Source organism: Elephas maximus, chromosome 17, assembly GCF_024166365.1.
Source record: "Elephas maximus indicus isolate mEleMax1 chromosome 17, mEleMax1 primary haplotype, whole genome shotgun sequence".
NCBI lineage: Eukaryota > Metazoa > Chordata > Mammalia > Proboscidea > Elephantidae > Elephas > Elephas maximus.
Window position 1 is genome coordinate 71,415,730 of NC_064835.1, and position 17,903 is coordinate 71,433,632.

A 17,903-nucleotide genomic window follows, 5' to 3' on the forward strand; every position below is an offset into this window, starting at 1 on the left:
TGCAGCTTGAGATCCTTGAACAATGGGGACCCCCACACACAAGCTTTATGGGCAAATGACTGTAACTAAAAGAGGAGAGTGTTATCTAGTGAGGAAAAAAAAAACTTTTTCCTACAAAGTCCATTTAATACATACGATATTTCAAATGTGTTTCTTTTGCACAAACGGAAAAAAAAATCATTGTGAGCTGACTTTGTTGTTGCTGTTCATTGTCAAATTCAACTTGACAAATTATCCTCGAACTAATTTAACACGTATTCATGTACAAAACCTGCCAAAAAATTTGACTTCCATGCTAGCTGGCCCCCAAGGCCCACACCGGAACAGCTAGGCAAGGCTGATACTTCCAGCGGCAGCATGCCATTTGGCTTAGTAATCCTTGGCACACTTTATATGGAGACAATTTAGCAGCCTATTAAAGTGCCCACCACTCCTACTCTTTAAAGGTATTTGTTTAGTTCCATCCAAAAGACCATTAAGCTGTTGGAAAAAGCCTATCACTGAGGTGTGGCACTCAGCATCAAGCCCACGCTTAACATATAAATAATACATGTGATAATAATATAGAAAAATGCTTTAAGATATAAAATTCTCTTCTTCTGTGTCATAAAAGCTCCGACTTCTGAAGGTCACCAAGTGTCAAGCCAGTTACTCTAGAATACTGCCAACCAGAGACCTCTCTTATTTGGCATGGATTTTGATTCACACTCAAAACATCACTGCATACTTTTTTTTTTTAATCAGTATATTCAAAGGAGCCCTGGTGGTACAATGGTTAAGTGCCTGGCTGCTAACCCAAAGGTCAGCAGTTTGAACCCACTAGGAGCTTCAGGCTTCTGCAGAAGAAAGACATGGTGATACCCTATGGGGCAATTCTACTCTGCCATATAAAGTCATTATGAGTAAAAGTCAACTTAAGGGCACACAAGAACATCAGTATATTCTTTTTTTAAACCACTTTTTTTTTTAAAGTGCTGAATTATTTTCAACAAGATCATAAAACCTATTAAGCCTATCGTGGACAACTAAAAGCAAATTTGCAATACAAATGGTTTTATGGCAAAACTTGCAAGATATGTTTTTAAACAATTTGTGTATAGGCCTTAATGTGTCTAAACATCCAGAAACGTAAGAAGAATCTGTTTCCAAGACCCCTTTAGACCAAGCCAGTCGCTCCACCCTTGTGGGTGCTTTTTTCGTGGTATTCCCATCTCATGTGAAAACATTTAATCCAGCTCCTAACCCCCAACTGTCCCATGAGTATGTGAGTTACAGAGTCTTGCACATCTGAAGCACTTTCTTGCGGCTTTTTTTGGTTTTGCTTTGTTTTGTTTATCCTACACGACTTCCTTCCTTCCTTCCTACCCCCTGCTCCCCAGGGCTTTTAGAGATAGGCTAACCACTAATCATGTCCTCCTGCAGCAGGGACAGGGGACACGGAGCCAGGCTCCTCCCTCTGCTCCTGGCCAAGGAGGATGTAGGCAGTAACGGTCATCTTAAACAATGCGGCTATTCACTGAGGATGGGAGATCTGGGAAACATCCTTGGGTTCAGATAGTGAAACTAGCAACTTCTCAGCAACACACAGCTGCTCTGCGTGGAAGCAGAGGAGTTACTGTCTCCCAGAAGGCAACAGCCCCTTGCAAGGTCTAGCCTCTGCAGTGACCTGGTTAGGCGGGCCCCACCACTGGCTGCTCTGAGCTCACGACTCGCTACTCTCAGAGCGGTCCACAAACACAGGGCGAGCTCTTGGAGATTTAAGTAATTCCAAGGCTTCCCCTTCCCAAGTGTTCTTCTTAAGGGCCATCTGGATTCCAGGGGCCACTACTAACCTTAATACCTAACATTCTTTCTATCTCTTGCCTTCCTGTTGTGAGTAAAGATTTTGAAAAGTCCTTTGACTCATTTGTCAAATTCTGATCTAAATCCAGGGCCTTGGACCAGAATGAACACCTGCTAGGCAAGAACTAAGCCTTCCCCTCCCCCGCCAAAAAAGTACAAACTTGATAAAATCAAAAGCTTGACAAAGCTCCTCTGGATCTAAATGCTTGTGGCCAGCAGGCCGTTGGTTCACTTGCTCACTCCCGAGCTCCCGCTTCACTGTCTTTATGGGAATGGTTTGCTATAAACAGAAGAACAGGCTCTTGTGGGGCACTTCATATCAAAGTGCTTTTCAAATGGCACTTGGGATGTCAACCACGCCAGGCGGGGGACACTCTACCCACTCTGCCCAAGTTAGATTAAAGCACAAAACACAAGTGCTTTCCCCAGGCCTCCAAGTGAGCGGTAGAGTCAAGACAAGGTCCTAAGCTGTCCAAGGCTGAGAGACAGTCAGCGAGAGATTGGGAGACAGAAAGAGAGAGACAAAGCTGGGCCCAATGACCACCACACAGAAGCATCATTGGGTGGTGGAATTCGGCTCTACAATTTCCTAGCTTGAGTCCTTGTTCCTATTACTTTACCTCTTAAGTCTCAGTGTTTTCATCTATAAAGTGCAGATCGTGGTTCCTACTTGCATTATGTAAGGATGCTTGTAAAGAGCTCAGTGCAACGCCTGGTACTGGGTGGGTGCTCAACAAATGGCAACTATTACAGCTTTCTGTCTTCCATGTTGTCCTTATTACTTCCCATGTGGCCCTGATGACCCCTGTTGGCTCCACTCACAGAAGGTCAAAGAACTTTAAAAAGCTCAATAAACACTTCTTTAAGATGCATTCTTGTCCTCCAAAAGGCTGTAAAACCAAGGCAGGAAAATGAACCTTTTCAGAAAAGGGATTTGAAACAAAGGCCCTTTGAAACAGATAAGACTTGCAGTTCTCTCCTTTGTAAGTAAAATTAAGGCACAATAATAAAGGAAGCTATTTTCCCCAAGGCACACAGTAGGAGCTCTCCAGAGAAAAACTAGGGAGTCTCCCCAGTCTCTAGGTTGCTGACTCCCAGTTAAGCGAAAACTTTGGAAAAACATGTCAAGACTTTTTATCATTTAAACAGTTGCTTAATTCTCTACAAAATTCCCTTGGTTTCTGAGGTGTTCCCTTAGTTTTTCCAAGTGCAATGGGCCCTTTCTAAGACTTTCGCCTACATTTCCGGAAGCGGAGCCCAGGCATCTATCTGCACTGCAGTCAACTTCTCGAGATTTCCAGGCATCCTAAAGTTTGAGAACCATGGGCCTGAATGCTATGGGAAATGCTAGGAGAGAGAGTGTGGGCGGAGAAGAGGGAACACCTCAGAGACTCAGAATTCTCCTTTGGTCTAAATGGAAGTAGTTTACACCGATGTTGTCACAAATCCAAGATATCTGGGGTAAATGGTTTCCTCATTTTTCCTCCGTAAATCAACGTGGATATTCTTGGCAAGCTCTGCTCCTCCAAAGGGTTGGCAGCTGTGAGTCAAGCGAGGGGTCTATCTCCTCCTCTTCTCCTGACCCTGTCTTCCTGTCTTTGCAGATGCAATTCTTTCCCTGTCTGCCTCACAGCTAATTATTTTAGCAGACAAGCTCAAAGCCTGAAGAAAACAGAGTATACTCTTGAAAGTAGTAACTACTGAAATTTAGTAGGAAAAGTCCTTTCCTTCGGTTCCAGCTTCTAAATAAAATCAACTGGTGCAGCGAGCTGCCATTTGGTTTAGTTGGTCATTTAGCAAATCTTGCCTTAAGGAGCTGTTTGGTATTTAATTTTCTCTGGTCATTTCAAGGAACTTGGGAGCAGCAGCAGTTTTTGTGACCTGGTCTATATTCAGAAGTTTTCCTGTCTCAATGACTCGATGGTGGGGGTAGGGGGTGCGAGCGCCATAAATCCAACTCTCTCCAGACTCTTAAAACATGGGAATTTCATGACGTAAATCTTTTCCTTGATATATTTGTTCAAAAGACCCACCAATGCAACAAAACAAAGAAAACTTTCATTTAGAATGTTCAAGAAAGCCTTTTCTTATTGTTTTTACAGCACCTGAGAGAGGATTTTTGTTGGCTCCCACCACAAATCTTAGCGTCTTTTGAATGGTATAAACAAAAATTGTTTAAAGCATATGCAGTGGAAAAGAGAAAGATCATTTTTATCCAACTCTTTTCTGAGGTTGGTAGGATTAGCCAATAAAGAAATAAACATATGAAGTTATCACACTATTATGAAAAAATAGTAGCTTAAAGTAAGTCAGAAGGTCAAGTGTTCCCAACACCACCTACACCTCCTGTGTTGAGAAAACGCAAATACTAAACACTAATATCCCCAAATCCCACATTCTGAACAGCATCCTGCTTTAGAACAACCTTGTGATTTTCCAGGCAGTCTTGATGTTCTAAGAAAATGTATTTATAGCAAGTTATTAAAATTAATGTGTGGGTGATTGGTTATTATGAACAATTATACACTTCCACTTTTGGACAAATTTCAGGTCAACATTCAGAACTAACAAGGCTTCGGAACATCAGATATGCATTTTCAGCTAAGTGTATTGTCAGAGGTGGTGCTTAAAAGGCTGGAAGATATTTACTGTGCTGTAGAATGAAATAAAAAATTTAAGAGCTGTAATAGTGAAAACAGTAAGAATGGCAGATGCGGGCAAACAAATAGCAAGAAAATGTATCCAGCATCAACTACTCGCTCCACCTAGTGCTCTCAAGCTCACCTGCATAGATTGCAGAAGAATTCAGATCAGGAGATAGAAGTTACTTCCTGCTCCCCCAGAAGGTCCATTACATTCCCACGTAGAGAGGGTTCCTGTACTGAAAATTAACCACCTCATTCATGTACCCACTTTCAGCTGGTTGGACCAAAAGAAAAAAAAAAACCAAAAAACCAAACCACTGCCGTTGAGTCAATCCCGACTCAGAGACCCTATAGAACAGAGTGGAACTGCCCCCATAGAGTTTCCTAAGGAGCAGCTGGTGGATTCGAACTGCTGACCTTTTGGTTAGTAGCTATAACTCTTAACCACGGTGCCACCAGGGCTTCTGCAGCTGGTTACTTCACTGTAATATATAATTAAGCTACCCCATCCCACCCCACCCCCACCCGCACATCCCAAGTTCACATCTGTAAAATTACTCTTGCCTAAAACAGAAAATATAGGGGCAAACTTTATTTTTCTCTAGTAGCTATCAACTAATTCCACAAACTTGCAAATTTTGGAACTAATTGGGTTTGTAAATTAGAAAAAAGAAAAAAAAAAGCCTTGAAGGAAGGTGGTCTCTAAATTGCATCTAAAAGTTCGTTTGTAAACCAGTAGCATGGAACTTGAAACACAAATATTTCCTTTCTAGAAGGGAAGCTACATCTGGTGGGTATATATTTCCCCTCTAGAAGGAAAGCTACATCTAGAAGGTGGGGTCCTTGGCCAGACGAGGTATCATTTTAATCCACCAAGTGGCTGAACTGTAGCAGTTGCTGGACTAGCTTGTGATCAGGGAGCTGGGAACCATCCAAGTTAGAAGTGAGGGACAAGAGTCTCTAAAAAGAATTTCAGAATAAGCGGTTTGCTCTGGTTCTTTTACCACTTCCAGCTCTCTATCCCATCTATAGGGGCCCCCCCAAAAGTGAGCTTCCCATAATGACTTCTTCACAGATCCTGGGGTCCACGGGTTTTTTCCAAAGCATCCCTTAGGGCAAAGTTACAGACCTTCACTTAAATCACAGAAAGCTGCTAATCTTCCTAAGGCGTCAGTTGGAGTCACTGAACTCTCTTTTAATTCACACAAATGTGTAACCCATCGATGGTGTTTTAACCTTTCCAGAAGTGTTTGCATTTGAGAAAAGGACGTTGACAACCCCCCTGAGTTGAGGACTGGTTTGAGGGCGGTGGGGTGGATGCAGGTCCACACACTGGCAGGGCTGCGCCGGGGAGTTGTCCTCTAAGTGGTCCCACCTTTCCAGGGCTCTTCCCATCTCACTTCTGAACTTATTTGCTAAAAGCTTCAGGAGTTTTCACAGGGAGCGGGAGGCAGGAAAGGCATGCCGGTGTGGGCCCAGTGTAGCAGTCCATACTCCGGAGCCTGCTTGACCGTCCCGTTGGCGCCCTACAGCAGGGTGTGGGAGCTTTGGCAGGCACCAGGGCCATCCTGCAGCTGGAAGACAGGCCCCAGAGAGCCGGGTTCGTCAGTTCAGGAACTCGCATTTCTAAAACCCACTCTAAGTGACTGAGTTTTGAGAAAGACACTTGAGGGACAAATAATGTGACTTTTTTTTAAAAGGTAATTTTACCCTAGTGACCTAATTTATTCCCTGAAGGATATATAACATATTTAAGGGGAAAAGCGATTTCCTCTTAGAGTTGCCTTTAGAACTCCAAGTCGTGTAAGTAGCAATTTATATGCTGAAAGCATCTGCTTGAATTCCACCTAAATCGCCAACACAAAACAAACAAAAAATGGCCTCCCTAACTTGATCATTGGAGCCCTTCCTGGTGGCGCAGTGGTTAAGAGTTCGGCTGCAGTTCAAATCCACCAGCAGCTCCATGGAAACCCTATGGGGCAGTTCTACTCTGTCCTGTAGGGCAGAGGTCTGCTATCATCGACTGGACGACAACGGGTTTGGTTTTGTTTCGTTAATTTAATCATAACGTCCATAGTTTCAGATTCTAAAATTACACCTCTTTTCAATAGTCCTTAAATCAAATTTAACTCATGTCAGAAGTTTTCAAATGTAGATTTATGAAAGATAAAAAAACCAACCACATTTGGAGGGAAAGGCTTCAAATCAAGGGGTGAAAGGTATATTATCAATTTATTTTCTACAGTTGAGCGCCAGTTAAGGCCCAGATTTCTTACTCTTCAAAACCCTGTCAGCATGAAATATGAAAATGTAATAGCAGTTAATGGAAGTAACTCTCACTCAGGAAATGTTTATATTTGGTTTCCTAAAGGAATGTGGGCTTTGAAATTTTCTTGTGCATATGTTATGGGACGCCTAAATAAATAAACTCCAACCCCTGCAGAACTTAGGTACTCATTTAACAAAAGAGCCAATCAATTAATGTTGTGGCAGGCCTTGACTTTAGAATTTCCAGAGCTAATTGACTAACATCTCAACCTTTATTTGATATTAATGCCTTGGCATTTAAATATTTATAGTTACTTCCTTTGTGCACAGGAGAATTCTTATTCTTGCGAGTTGGGGGTCCTCTTTTTCAACTCCCCATTCAGGGAAGAGCAAAGCAACTCACTGGAGTTTTTTTCCTTTTACTTATCTTTAAAAAAAAAAAAAAAATCCCTTATGTTCTTAAAACCAAACAATAGCTTAGCTTAATTCAAGAGTATCTCCCTTGAACATTGTACTCTTTTAAGATCCATCTATATGTGATCAAATGGACAACAGCAACCTGAAAGATTAGAAACTTAGGGGGCAGTGAGTTTATGTTAACAGAGAGGAACAGTTTGGAAGAGGAGGGTGAGAATGGTCACACAACTGGAAGAATGTAAACGAAGTCACTGAATTATACATGTAGAAATTGAATTGGTGCCTGTTTTGCTGTGTATATTCTCAACAACAAATAATTAAAAAAAAATTCATCAGGAAAATCTCAACTTGATGTTAAGCAGAAAAGGCAGTTTACAAAGTCTACCTGAAAACCATACAGTACAGGTAGGCCCCGACTTACGACACAGCCAAGTTATAATGAATCGCGCTTATGACCTATGACCTTCCCTTTTTTTACATCTTATCGTTGATAATACGTGCTACATACAATATTGCAGCGTGTAATTTACTGATGTCATCCAATCTCTAAGTTTATATGTAATGTTTCCAACCCCCAAAGACTGGATTTATAAAGACACTGAAAATAAAAGACAATAATAGTGAAAACAGACAAAAAAAAAGTTGTTTAACTTACATCAGAATTGACTTACAACGGATTTGTGGGAACAGAGCCCTGTCGTAAGTCGGGGACTACCTGTGTTATCTGTTATCTGTGAAAGCCCAAACCTTTCAATTGGCCTATGCTAAAAACAACAACAAAAAAACCCCAAAACCACTGCCATCGAGTCGATTCCGACTCATAGCAACCCTATAGGACAGGGCAGAACTGCCCCATAGCATTTCCAAGGAGCACCTGGCGGATTCGAACTGCCGACCTTTTGGTTAGCAGCCATCGCACTTAACCACTATATCACCAGGGTTTCCTGGCCTATGCTAGGATAGTTAAAATATTCTCTTATTTTCTTCTTTCCTACTTCAAGCATTTCATGGAAGACTGTGCAAAGTCCTTTCCAGCCTTTCCTTTTTTCCGCTGGTGGGTGTGAGGAGTTAACAGGGTAGATGTGAGAGACAGGAAAGGGGCTCTGTTCCACTAAAGGGAAAAGAGAAACCATTTGGATTCCCCCTAGCCAGTGAGATATTTTACATCTGCAGATAACACAAACCCAAAATATTTGAACTTTTAATAGGTACAAGACTATTTTTGCCACTGCCACAGTGCAGATGAGTTAAACAAAAGTATTGGTACCATAGCTTCTTTGTCCCCAGTCTTAGACTTATTTAAGCAACACAGAGCAAGATGCTTTAGGATGCTCTTAAAACATTAAACTTAGTGTGAAAAGTACTGGAATTTATATAATAGCTGCCTTATTTAAATCCCCCTACCTCAAGTTTACTTCTATGACTAAGGTTACTTGCAATATAGTGGCTGAAGTCACTAATTAGCCTTTACAAAAAGTATTTCCCAAATGCAAAAACGCTTTCCCAGGTCCCTTCCCACCTCCTCCACTTAATCTCTGGCGTAGCATTTTCAACTTTTTAATAGTTCAAGGAATTTGAGCCAGAGGAAAAAAAGTGACCCAACAAATACTGCAGTATTTTGGGTAGTTGGCCAGTTAGTCCAAAGCTGGGTATCATGTTAAATATTGATCTAAAACCAAACCTTGAGTTTCTGGTTTACTTTAGTGGGGTATCTTCTTTGATGGTTCTAAAATTAGCACTTGATTGTACAGTGGTGGAAGACTGTGAGTACAGAAAAAATGAACACTGAGACAGTCATTCCATCACACACACTTTACACAGTGCCTGGTATTTTCTTCCTCTGTCACATATGAAAACAGTTGTCATTGCATTATTGTTCTGGAAACTCAGAAGGGACTGGATGAAAGACAAGGGGTTCCCATGCAGACCAGCAGCACCCTTCCAGTCGGGTCACCCTTTCCACAGCAAACCCTAAGGATGTTCTTGGGAACTTGGGAATTAGTGACTTCAGCCATGACTGTGGCAATGAGGTCTGCGCATTCAAGTTCAGCGAAGAAGGGGAATATAAAAATACATTTATTCCCCATCCCTCATCCTCACAGACTAGCATGAAAGCAAGAAGGGGTCGGTTTAATGTATTTTCATCCTTTTTTAGTTATTTTGTTAAAAATAATATGCCTAGAAGTCCACCCAAGGGCTAAAGTGTCCTTTAAAAGGGACACATCACATATAGGTTTATCTAAATCAAGTCTGTTGCCGTCGAGTCGATTCTGACATGTAGGCGCCCTACGTGACAGCGTAGAAGTGCCCCATAGGGTTTCCAAGGGGTAGATGGTGGACTGGAACTGCCGACCTTTTTGCTGTAGCTCTTAACCAGTGCACCACCAGGGCTCCGGTACTGTGAAGGCCACCTTAAATCTTTTGGGGGCGGAATAGGTTGTTTGAAGAAAAAAAATCTCTAATGTAGCTGTAATTTGTTCTTATTTCTTGCTTTTTTCTTACGTATTTTAAATCATACCAGAAATAGTGGTTATGTCAAATACTATAATAACACTGACCTGAACTTAGCCTACTAACAAGCATGAAGTTGTCCATCTACCTTGTGTTAGCATAAATATAAATAAGAAAATGAGACCAAGGAGAAAAACTAAAATGAAAAGCAAAGACAAAATTCAAATTTACTTTGAAAAATCTGATTTTATTTTCTGAATCAAAAAGAAGTGTGTTCATGTTAAATTTAGAATGTTGGCTTTCCAATGACATCTCAAAATACTTTCCAGATACTGTTAACAGTGCTCAGAACTGTGTAAGAGTCAACATCCAATACCACGTTTTAAAGAACAAAGTTTAAAAGTTGGATCTATTGCTAAGAAACCCTTCTCAAAGGTCAAGACATTGGCAATTCTAATTTAAAAATAAAAGAATTTTAACAATTATTAGAAATTTAAGCGACAATGGTTTTTAAGAATTAAAAATCACATCTCTTTTAAAACAGAAAAATTTAAAATATCTGTGGGATACAACACCTGACAGCAACTCTAACTTAATACTCCCCACCCCCAAAATTACTAAATGTATTATTTCAACTTGGAATAGGAAAATTATAAAATGAAAAATTTTAAATTATACTATTATATATATTACTACACCATTGTAACTGTCATGTTTGCTAGGAGCATTATGAAATTAAAACCCAATTCTACCTTCAAGGGACAAATGGTAAATGCTCTTTCATTGTTTGAGTCCAACCTAGTCTTTGTTTTTTCCTCCCATATTTCAAAGTCATGTCCAAAGGCCAAGAGTCAATCCATTTACCTGAAATGAACAGCCAGTAGGTACTGGTCCTACACACGGGTCTTCTAACAAGCCCAGTAGTCAACAGGGTGGGGCATTTATAAGAACATGATTGAGAACACTTTAGAATTCCAAAGTGAATCCGTTCCCGGGCTATTCGTGTACACCGAAGCATGGCCAGCATGCAGGCAAACTTCTCGTATTTGCTGAAATTAAGGTAAAATAGGCCCCTCCTCCCCAAACTTAATATTAACAGAAGCTGCAGAATTAGAACTACTTTTGCTGCTTATTTCACATGAACTGATCTTTAAGTTTTCTCCCAAAAAGCTCTACAACCAGTAACATATCCAATTCCAGTCACCCCAAAAATTGAGTTTCTTCTTTCAAAGCAATTATGAGTAAAGAATGTTTGAAATGAAGAAAAAAAATTTTCCCCTCAAAATTGGCATTTTGTACTTAGCATGATGCAATTTCTAATTACTTTATTTTTCAAATTCAGAAAAAACTCATGTCTGGGTACTACTTGATATTTTTTCAGATACCAAGCAATACCAACAGAATTCATAAATATGATTTGCTGACACAGGCAGTAAAGGATGTTCGACATTCACAGAATATCAACAACTCTCCTTACATGTATAAACGATGGATGCGAATTAACAGTTATCATTAGTTTTCCAATACAAATACAAATCTTGATTTTTTGGGGCCAACATTTCAAAGAGTCAAATTTTATTCCACTTTCAAATAAAAACAAACAAAAAAACTAGTGAAATCACCCAACTGGCAACAAGTCCCATATTCCAATGTTATTTTTGACCAGCGATTACAACCTACTGCCAGTGATTTACACCCATCGACCTGTCTTATTAGACAAGCACTGGTCAGTTACAGGTAAGAATAATTTGCAAATATGGTACTTGGCTCTGGGTTTCTTAGTGCTTCTGGAATGAACAGAAACACTTAGAAAATACGAGCTCTTAAGCAGTTTTTTATCTGAAACTTGAATTTCCAAAGGTATTTTTTAAATGTTACAGTTCCATTGAGAGATTCTAGGGAGTCTAGCCCTAGCTGACACAGTTATTTTAAAAAACAAATCTCTAAGCCACAGGGTAATGGAATAGTACACTACACTTGCTTTTCGTATCATAGGGAAACACTTCCAGGCATACCAAAATTGTAAAGAAAGTTCATCTTAAGTACCCCAGAGGAGAAAAGTTCAAAAATCAAAATCAAAAGACCTCCCCCCAAGCAAAAACCCACACAAAACACTTTAGTTCTGAGCCTAACACTCCCCCCACGATGCAATGCAAGAGGCTTGAAGGTACTTGAAGCTGTAGCAGTAACTGCTGAAAGGGCCAGAGGACAGAGGAAAATGCTGTACAGGCTTCAGCGGCTGCCCACCCTCCCTCACCGCCCCCCACCCAGTAATATGTAAAAGCTCCTGGTGAAGTTTTTCTTATGCTAATGAAGGCATACCACCTAGGGCGCTGAAGACTAAGACCACAGCATTTGAGCAGTAACGGAAACACAGGAAGCCTACGGGAATGATCTAAATGCCGACTCAGAAGCAACAATGCAGCACACAGGGCCCTTGGCCCCCTTGTTTTGTTTGTAGGGAAATGGATGAATTAAACAGTCAGATTTACCCACATTAACAAAAATTTAACAAAGCTTCCCCAAGACACCAGAATAAAACCTGACCTTTCCAGTCAAAGGGCACAGAGAGGCCTCTTCCATGTCATGGAGTCGAATGTGTTCAAAGATTGGCAATAAAGGAGAAAAGAAAGCATTAGGGCTGTCATGGGAACAGGCTTAGAGTTTATCGAACAGTCACACCAAGTTTCTCCAGCACACGAACACCCTTTTCTTGGTATTCTTGTCGGGTCATCCAAAAGTTGTCTTTGTCTTTCATGATATCTGCTAGAACTGCACCACCCAGGAATACCATGTGCTTTCTGCGAGGTGGGTCTTCAATGCGTATCTTAAATTTCTAAAGGAGAAAGAGGGAATAAATGACATACCACACGTGCACAGTGTGTTCTGCTTTATGAAAATGACTTTGTCATATATTCTCTTGTTGTTAATTCTCCCAATAATCCTGTGAGGTAAGCAGAATGGCAAGAATTGGCATCTGAGGCTCAGAGACAGTAAGTCAGTTGTCCAAAGCTCATTCCTAGGGTCTCCTACATCCGTTTCGGTGTGCCTGCGACAGTCCTGATTTACACCTGCTGTTCCATCTAGGGTCTCCCACGTCCATTCCTACGTGCCTGGGACAGTCCTAGTTTACACCTGTTGTCGTATCTAGGGTCTCCTACGTCCATTCCTGCGTGCCTGGGACAGTCCTGATTTACACCTGCTGTCCCATCTAGGGTCTCCTACGTCCATTCCTGCACGCCTGGGGCAGTCCTGGTTTACACCTGCTGTTCCATCTAGGGTCTCCTACGTCCATTCCTACGTCCCTGGGACAGTCCTGGTTTTACACCTGTTGCCCCATCTAGGGTCTCCTCTGTCCATTCCTGCATGCCTGGGGCAGTCCTGGTTTACACCTGCTGTTCCATCTAGGGTCTCCTACCTCCATTCCTATGTGCCTGGGGCAGTCCTGGTTCACACCTATTGTTCCATCATCATTAACAGCACCCTTTCACTCTCAAGAGTGTCCTGATTTGAATGACAAATTACATGATCACGCTACTGAAGGCCAGCCCTGGGGTGGGGGGTGGGTGGAGGGTGACCACACAGGCAGTCCGGTAACTGTTAAATGAAGAGTTTCCATGAAAGACTTCTTTGCGGTTTAATGCTTCTGTAATTCTAATTTAGTGCAATGAAAGAAAAATGTAAGTTCTTTTCCTATAAGCAAAGCTCACTTGCTACCGACTCAAATTCAAGTGAAATATTCTCAAAATAAATAAGACCAAATATGGTCAAAACAAATCACGGGGATGTTGGAGAAAATAAGTGCAGTAACCAAAACTAAAGGCAACTGGCGCCAAGTTCTGTGCTCAGCAGCCATTGCGTTAATTGTCTGAAACGAAGGGTGGCCCCCAATCTGTATGATCGGTCAACACTGGAAAGACATGCCTTAAAACGACATAGAAGTTTTTATTCACGGTGTCACAAATTCTGCAAAAAAGACCCAAAATAACGATGTCACTCTAAATTATTAGTCTTTACGTCACATAAATGCACTACAGGAACCTGATGATATGTGACACAGAAAAACGTAAATTTACTTAATTCTGAGGCTATCTACTGTAATTGTTCTAGTTACTTCTTTGCTCTAAGGTGGAGGTCGGCAAACTTTCTATAAAGACAGTAAATAGCTGCGGTTGTGGTGGTCTCTCTGGCAACTATCCAGCACTTCTGTAACAGGAAGTCAGCCATAGACTATATGTAACCATATGTATATGAATGCACCTGGCTGTGTTCCAATAAAACTTCATTTACAAAACAGCTAGACTTGCCCAGTGGCTGCTGCTGGCCCACCCTTGCTCTAAGGCAAACTCAGCTAGCCCCTGAGGATCCTACTTTCCCTAAAGCTTTCTCAACTGGTTGCTCCTTTTCTCATTACATTTCTGCCCTATGGAGATCTGGCAACAGGAGTTCTTCATACTCTTCATTACCACTTCTACCTTCCTTCTCCCTAAAACGCCATAGGCCTCTGAAGTTCGCTTCATCAAGCTACGCCATCCACTCTTCCTTGCTGAAGTTATCTATAGATTCCTAAGATATCTATAGATCCCGAGGTTATTTCTTAAAGTTGCTCCAGGTGCACATTTTCTCTCCACCACTTCCTTAATTATCCTTAACGACTTTGTCCTTGGCTCCCTTTATCATAAGAAAAACCAAACCCGGTGCCATCGAGTCAATTTCGACTCATAGCGACCCTACGGGACAGGGTAGAACTGCCGCATAGAGTTTCCAAGGAGCGCCTGGCGGATCTGAACTGCCGTAGCACTTAACCACTACACCACCAGGGTTTCCCCCTTTATCATACTTACACCAAAACAGCAACTCTGGTTTTCAACTCTCTACTTTGCACCTGCCCTCCAGCAGCTGAACATGACAGGAGACAAACTCGCTTTCTTGCTTTTAATGTATCACTAACCTCAACTGAGGCCTCAGTGCTGCTCAGCAGTCCTAGTACTACCCTGTCTTGCGTGCTCCAAGACAACCATTTCACTCGTCCCCTCTATTTTATACCACTACCACCTCCTCCCTCCTCTCAAGATAAAATCATAATGGCCCTGAGTTGCTAAACTGTTTAAGCCCTCTCTACTTCTGTAGGTTTCCATAATAAAAAGTTATATACACATATGTACATATTCTACCCTTCTCCTCCTACCCCCTCCCTCCCCACCAGCAACCAATAGTTACCATTTCCATCTTTCGCCTGGACATTATTATAATAGCCTCCTGATTGGTCTCTTTACATCCACCTTTGTTTCCCCTGCCCCATCCTAACACAATAGACTTAATGGTCCTTTAAAAAGCATAGGTCAGTTCTTATTGTTTCTCTGCTCAAAATCCTCCCAAGGCTTTCTACCACACTAGGAAGGAAAAGCCAAACTCTTTACCATGACTGACTAAGATGTGTCTCCCTGCCACCTCCTGACTTCACCTCCTACCTCCTCTCTCTCACTCACTCTGCTCCAGCCACACACACATACTCCTGTCAACTGACTGGTTTTGCACTTGCTATTCCCCTGCCTGGAAGATTCTTTTCCCCAAGTAGGCACATGGCTTACTCCTTCTGTCCATTCAGGTCTCTGCTCAAGTCACCTCATCAGATTACACTACATGATGGAGCATATCACCTCCCCAGTCACTACCATCTTCTAGCCCCTGGCCTTACTTTAGGAGCCCTGCTGGTGCAAGTGGTTAAAGTGCTTGGCTGCTAACCGGAAGGACAGCGGTTAGAACCCACCAGGCGCTCCGTGGGAGAAATACGTGGCAGTCTACTTCCGTAAAGATTTACAGCCTTGGAAACCCTATGGGGCAGTTCTACTCTGTCCTATAGTGTTGCTATGCGTCAAAATTGACTCGATGGCAGTGGATTTGGTTTTTTAACCTTACTTTACTTTTCTTCACTGCATGTATTATACTGATCCATTATTCAGCCTGAAAGCAGGGATTCTGTTTTTGTTCACCCTCAGCACCTAGTCCACTGTTTGGTACCCAGGAGCTCAAGGAATATTGGCTAAATAAATGATCACCTGAGACTGATTGTGAATTATATGAATAACCCAATAAAACCAGAAAAATGAGTGAAGTCCTTAGACAGCACGGCTCCTTTTCGGTCTTTTAATTTGATTAATGTATGTGAGTCCACACTCAATTTAATTTCAACAATTTGAGTCATAAATGAAAGATACAACATCAGTGCCTCCAAAACACACAGTACTCTGTAACACGTGATCTCAAATCTCATTATTTAAAACAGTTGATCAGATTCCAAGTGAGGTAAAACTCAAGAGATTGACATAGGCTGAGATGACACTAGGTTGGGTGCACAGTACGGAGAGTGTAGCTCACGTAGTTCAAAGTTTGTTTAAAAAAAGAAAAAAATCAATGCCAAGGAACCATCAACTATTACACACTAGTTAAAAATTTTCTTTCTACTCTACAAATCAACAACTACTAAAGTCTGCTTCAAGAGCTATGACAGTTATTGGGGATGCAAAAAATAACTCCAAAATAAACTGGAAGGAGAAACAGGAGACTGCACAGGAGTAGCACTGAAGGCTGATTAAGTTTAAGAAAAAATCCCAGTGGAGCATTTCTCTCTCCATAGCAGTTCAGAGAAGCAGACAGGTATGCTGTCATGTAGACAGAGGCACTTTGGACTCCAGGCCAGTTGCTACAGATGAGCCAAAACATTTGGCCCTGAACCTAGTCACCTCTGACCACTGAACAGAGGAGACCAGGTAGTTCGACCATTCTGGGACAGAGCTTACCTTGAACCATTTACTTCTTCCTTCAAGGCTGCACTTAACTGTGTTAGGCATTTGTTTAGGAAGACTTCTTGCTCCCTCTAGTGGTTGTAAAGATTCAAGTAACAGATACTTAAAAGTATTTATTAGTTAACAGTTGGATTACTAATTGATACTTACAGAAAGTTTTTCCACATCTCCCTTTAAAACTCGTTCTAAGTAAAGCTGTTTAAGTTCACGTTCCAGCCGTGAAGGCAGCCCAGGGTACATAGTCGATCCTCCAGAAAGCACAATATGCTTATAGAATTCAGATCTGGAAAGACACAACAGGCATTCATTTGGGGTTTCAGATTAACAAAACAGTACCTCAGGGTTACTGTTATTTACTTCAGCCTCAGGGGGTTGCTGTAAGAAATAAAACTCTGTGTGTAAAGCACAAGGCTCAATGTTTGTTACAGCTGCTATTGTTAAGACAACAGACTCTTTTTACATATAAAATCTTTTTCAGAACTTCGATGAAGCACATTTATACACTTTCTTGCAAATGTAATTGAGTCTTTTAATACTGTCCAGGGTTTACGTTATGAAATTCCATTAGGTGGACTGTGTTATCACAGAGCTTCCCCAGAGCCACTGAGGTGTCGTTAATTATGATCAACCATATTCTACTACGATTTGAGTTCTTGTTTTTCAATCTTCCGTTGGCTTTTTTGTAATTTTCCCCTTTGTTCCTTTGCCTTGAGGCTGTCTGCTGGCTAAGCTGATGCATGTGCTTCTTATAGGAGTCCCCTCTTTCTTCCTGAAACATCAACTCTAAAATAACTGCACATGTAGTCACAGTAATATGAGTGTGGGTCTGAGGGACTCTTCCCACAGCAAAGCTCAGCAGCTGAGTCACAGGCATTTTGGCCTCAAGCTGGCTTCAGGTTTTTACCTAACTCCATGTTCTCAGATGGGTTCTTTATGGCCGAGGCTACTGTAATTCTAGCTTCTAGAAAAGCAGTGTTTTTGTATTTCATTGTGGAATTAGGCACGGTGAATGCAGCATAAGCCAGGCAGCTGAAGCATGGTTACGTGTGATAGGTACACATGTGCGTTTACACACAGGCACTTTCAGTATGTAGAGTGCACAAAACACGTTATTTGAGTTGTGCCACTTTCCACTGTGAGCTCTGTGGAGAAGGTACTGAATCTGCCTCATGTTCTTCAGGAATCCCAAAACTTCATCACCACCAATAGGCATACACTTTTAAATACAATTTTGCTACCAATGATCATTAAATCAAGGGAAAAAGGTATCTACCTAATTCCTACTACTGAGAATTTACCTTAACTATATGGTTAGATTTTGGGTCATCTTCCTCGAGCCTTAATAGCTTACATCAACCTCAAGCACTACTGTTCTCCATCAATTTCCATTACCATCCTGTTCCTCAGCCACTTCACCAAAATTAGTTAGGTAGTTATTTAATTTAGGGTAAAAAAAACAAACACTTGCTTTACG

General features: G+C 41.4%; 1 protein-coding gene across 1 annotated transcript in view; it reads right to left on the reverse strand.

Moving 5' to 3' along the window:
• Positions 1-9,849: 9,849 nt before the first annotated feature.
• Positions 9,850-17,903, reverse strand: part of ACTR2 (actin related protein 2) — a 38,979-nt gene continuing 30,925 nt past the window's right edge. The window contains exons 8-9 of the mRNA XM_049857375.1: positions 16,580-16,712; positions 9,850-12,459 (exon numbers count right to left, since the gene is read on the reverse strand). Coding sequence (XP_049713332.1) covers positions 12,289-12,459; positions 16,580-16,712 — 304 coding nt within the window. The 3' untranslated portion in view covers positions 9,850-12,288. The remainder of the gene's footprint in view (positions 12,460-16,579; positions 16,713-17,903) is intronic.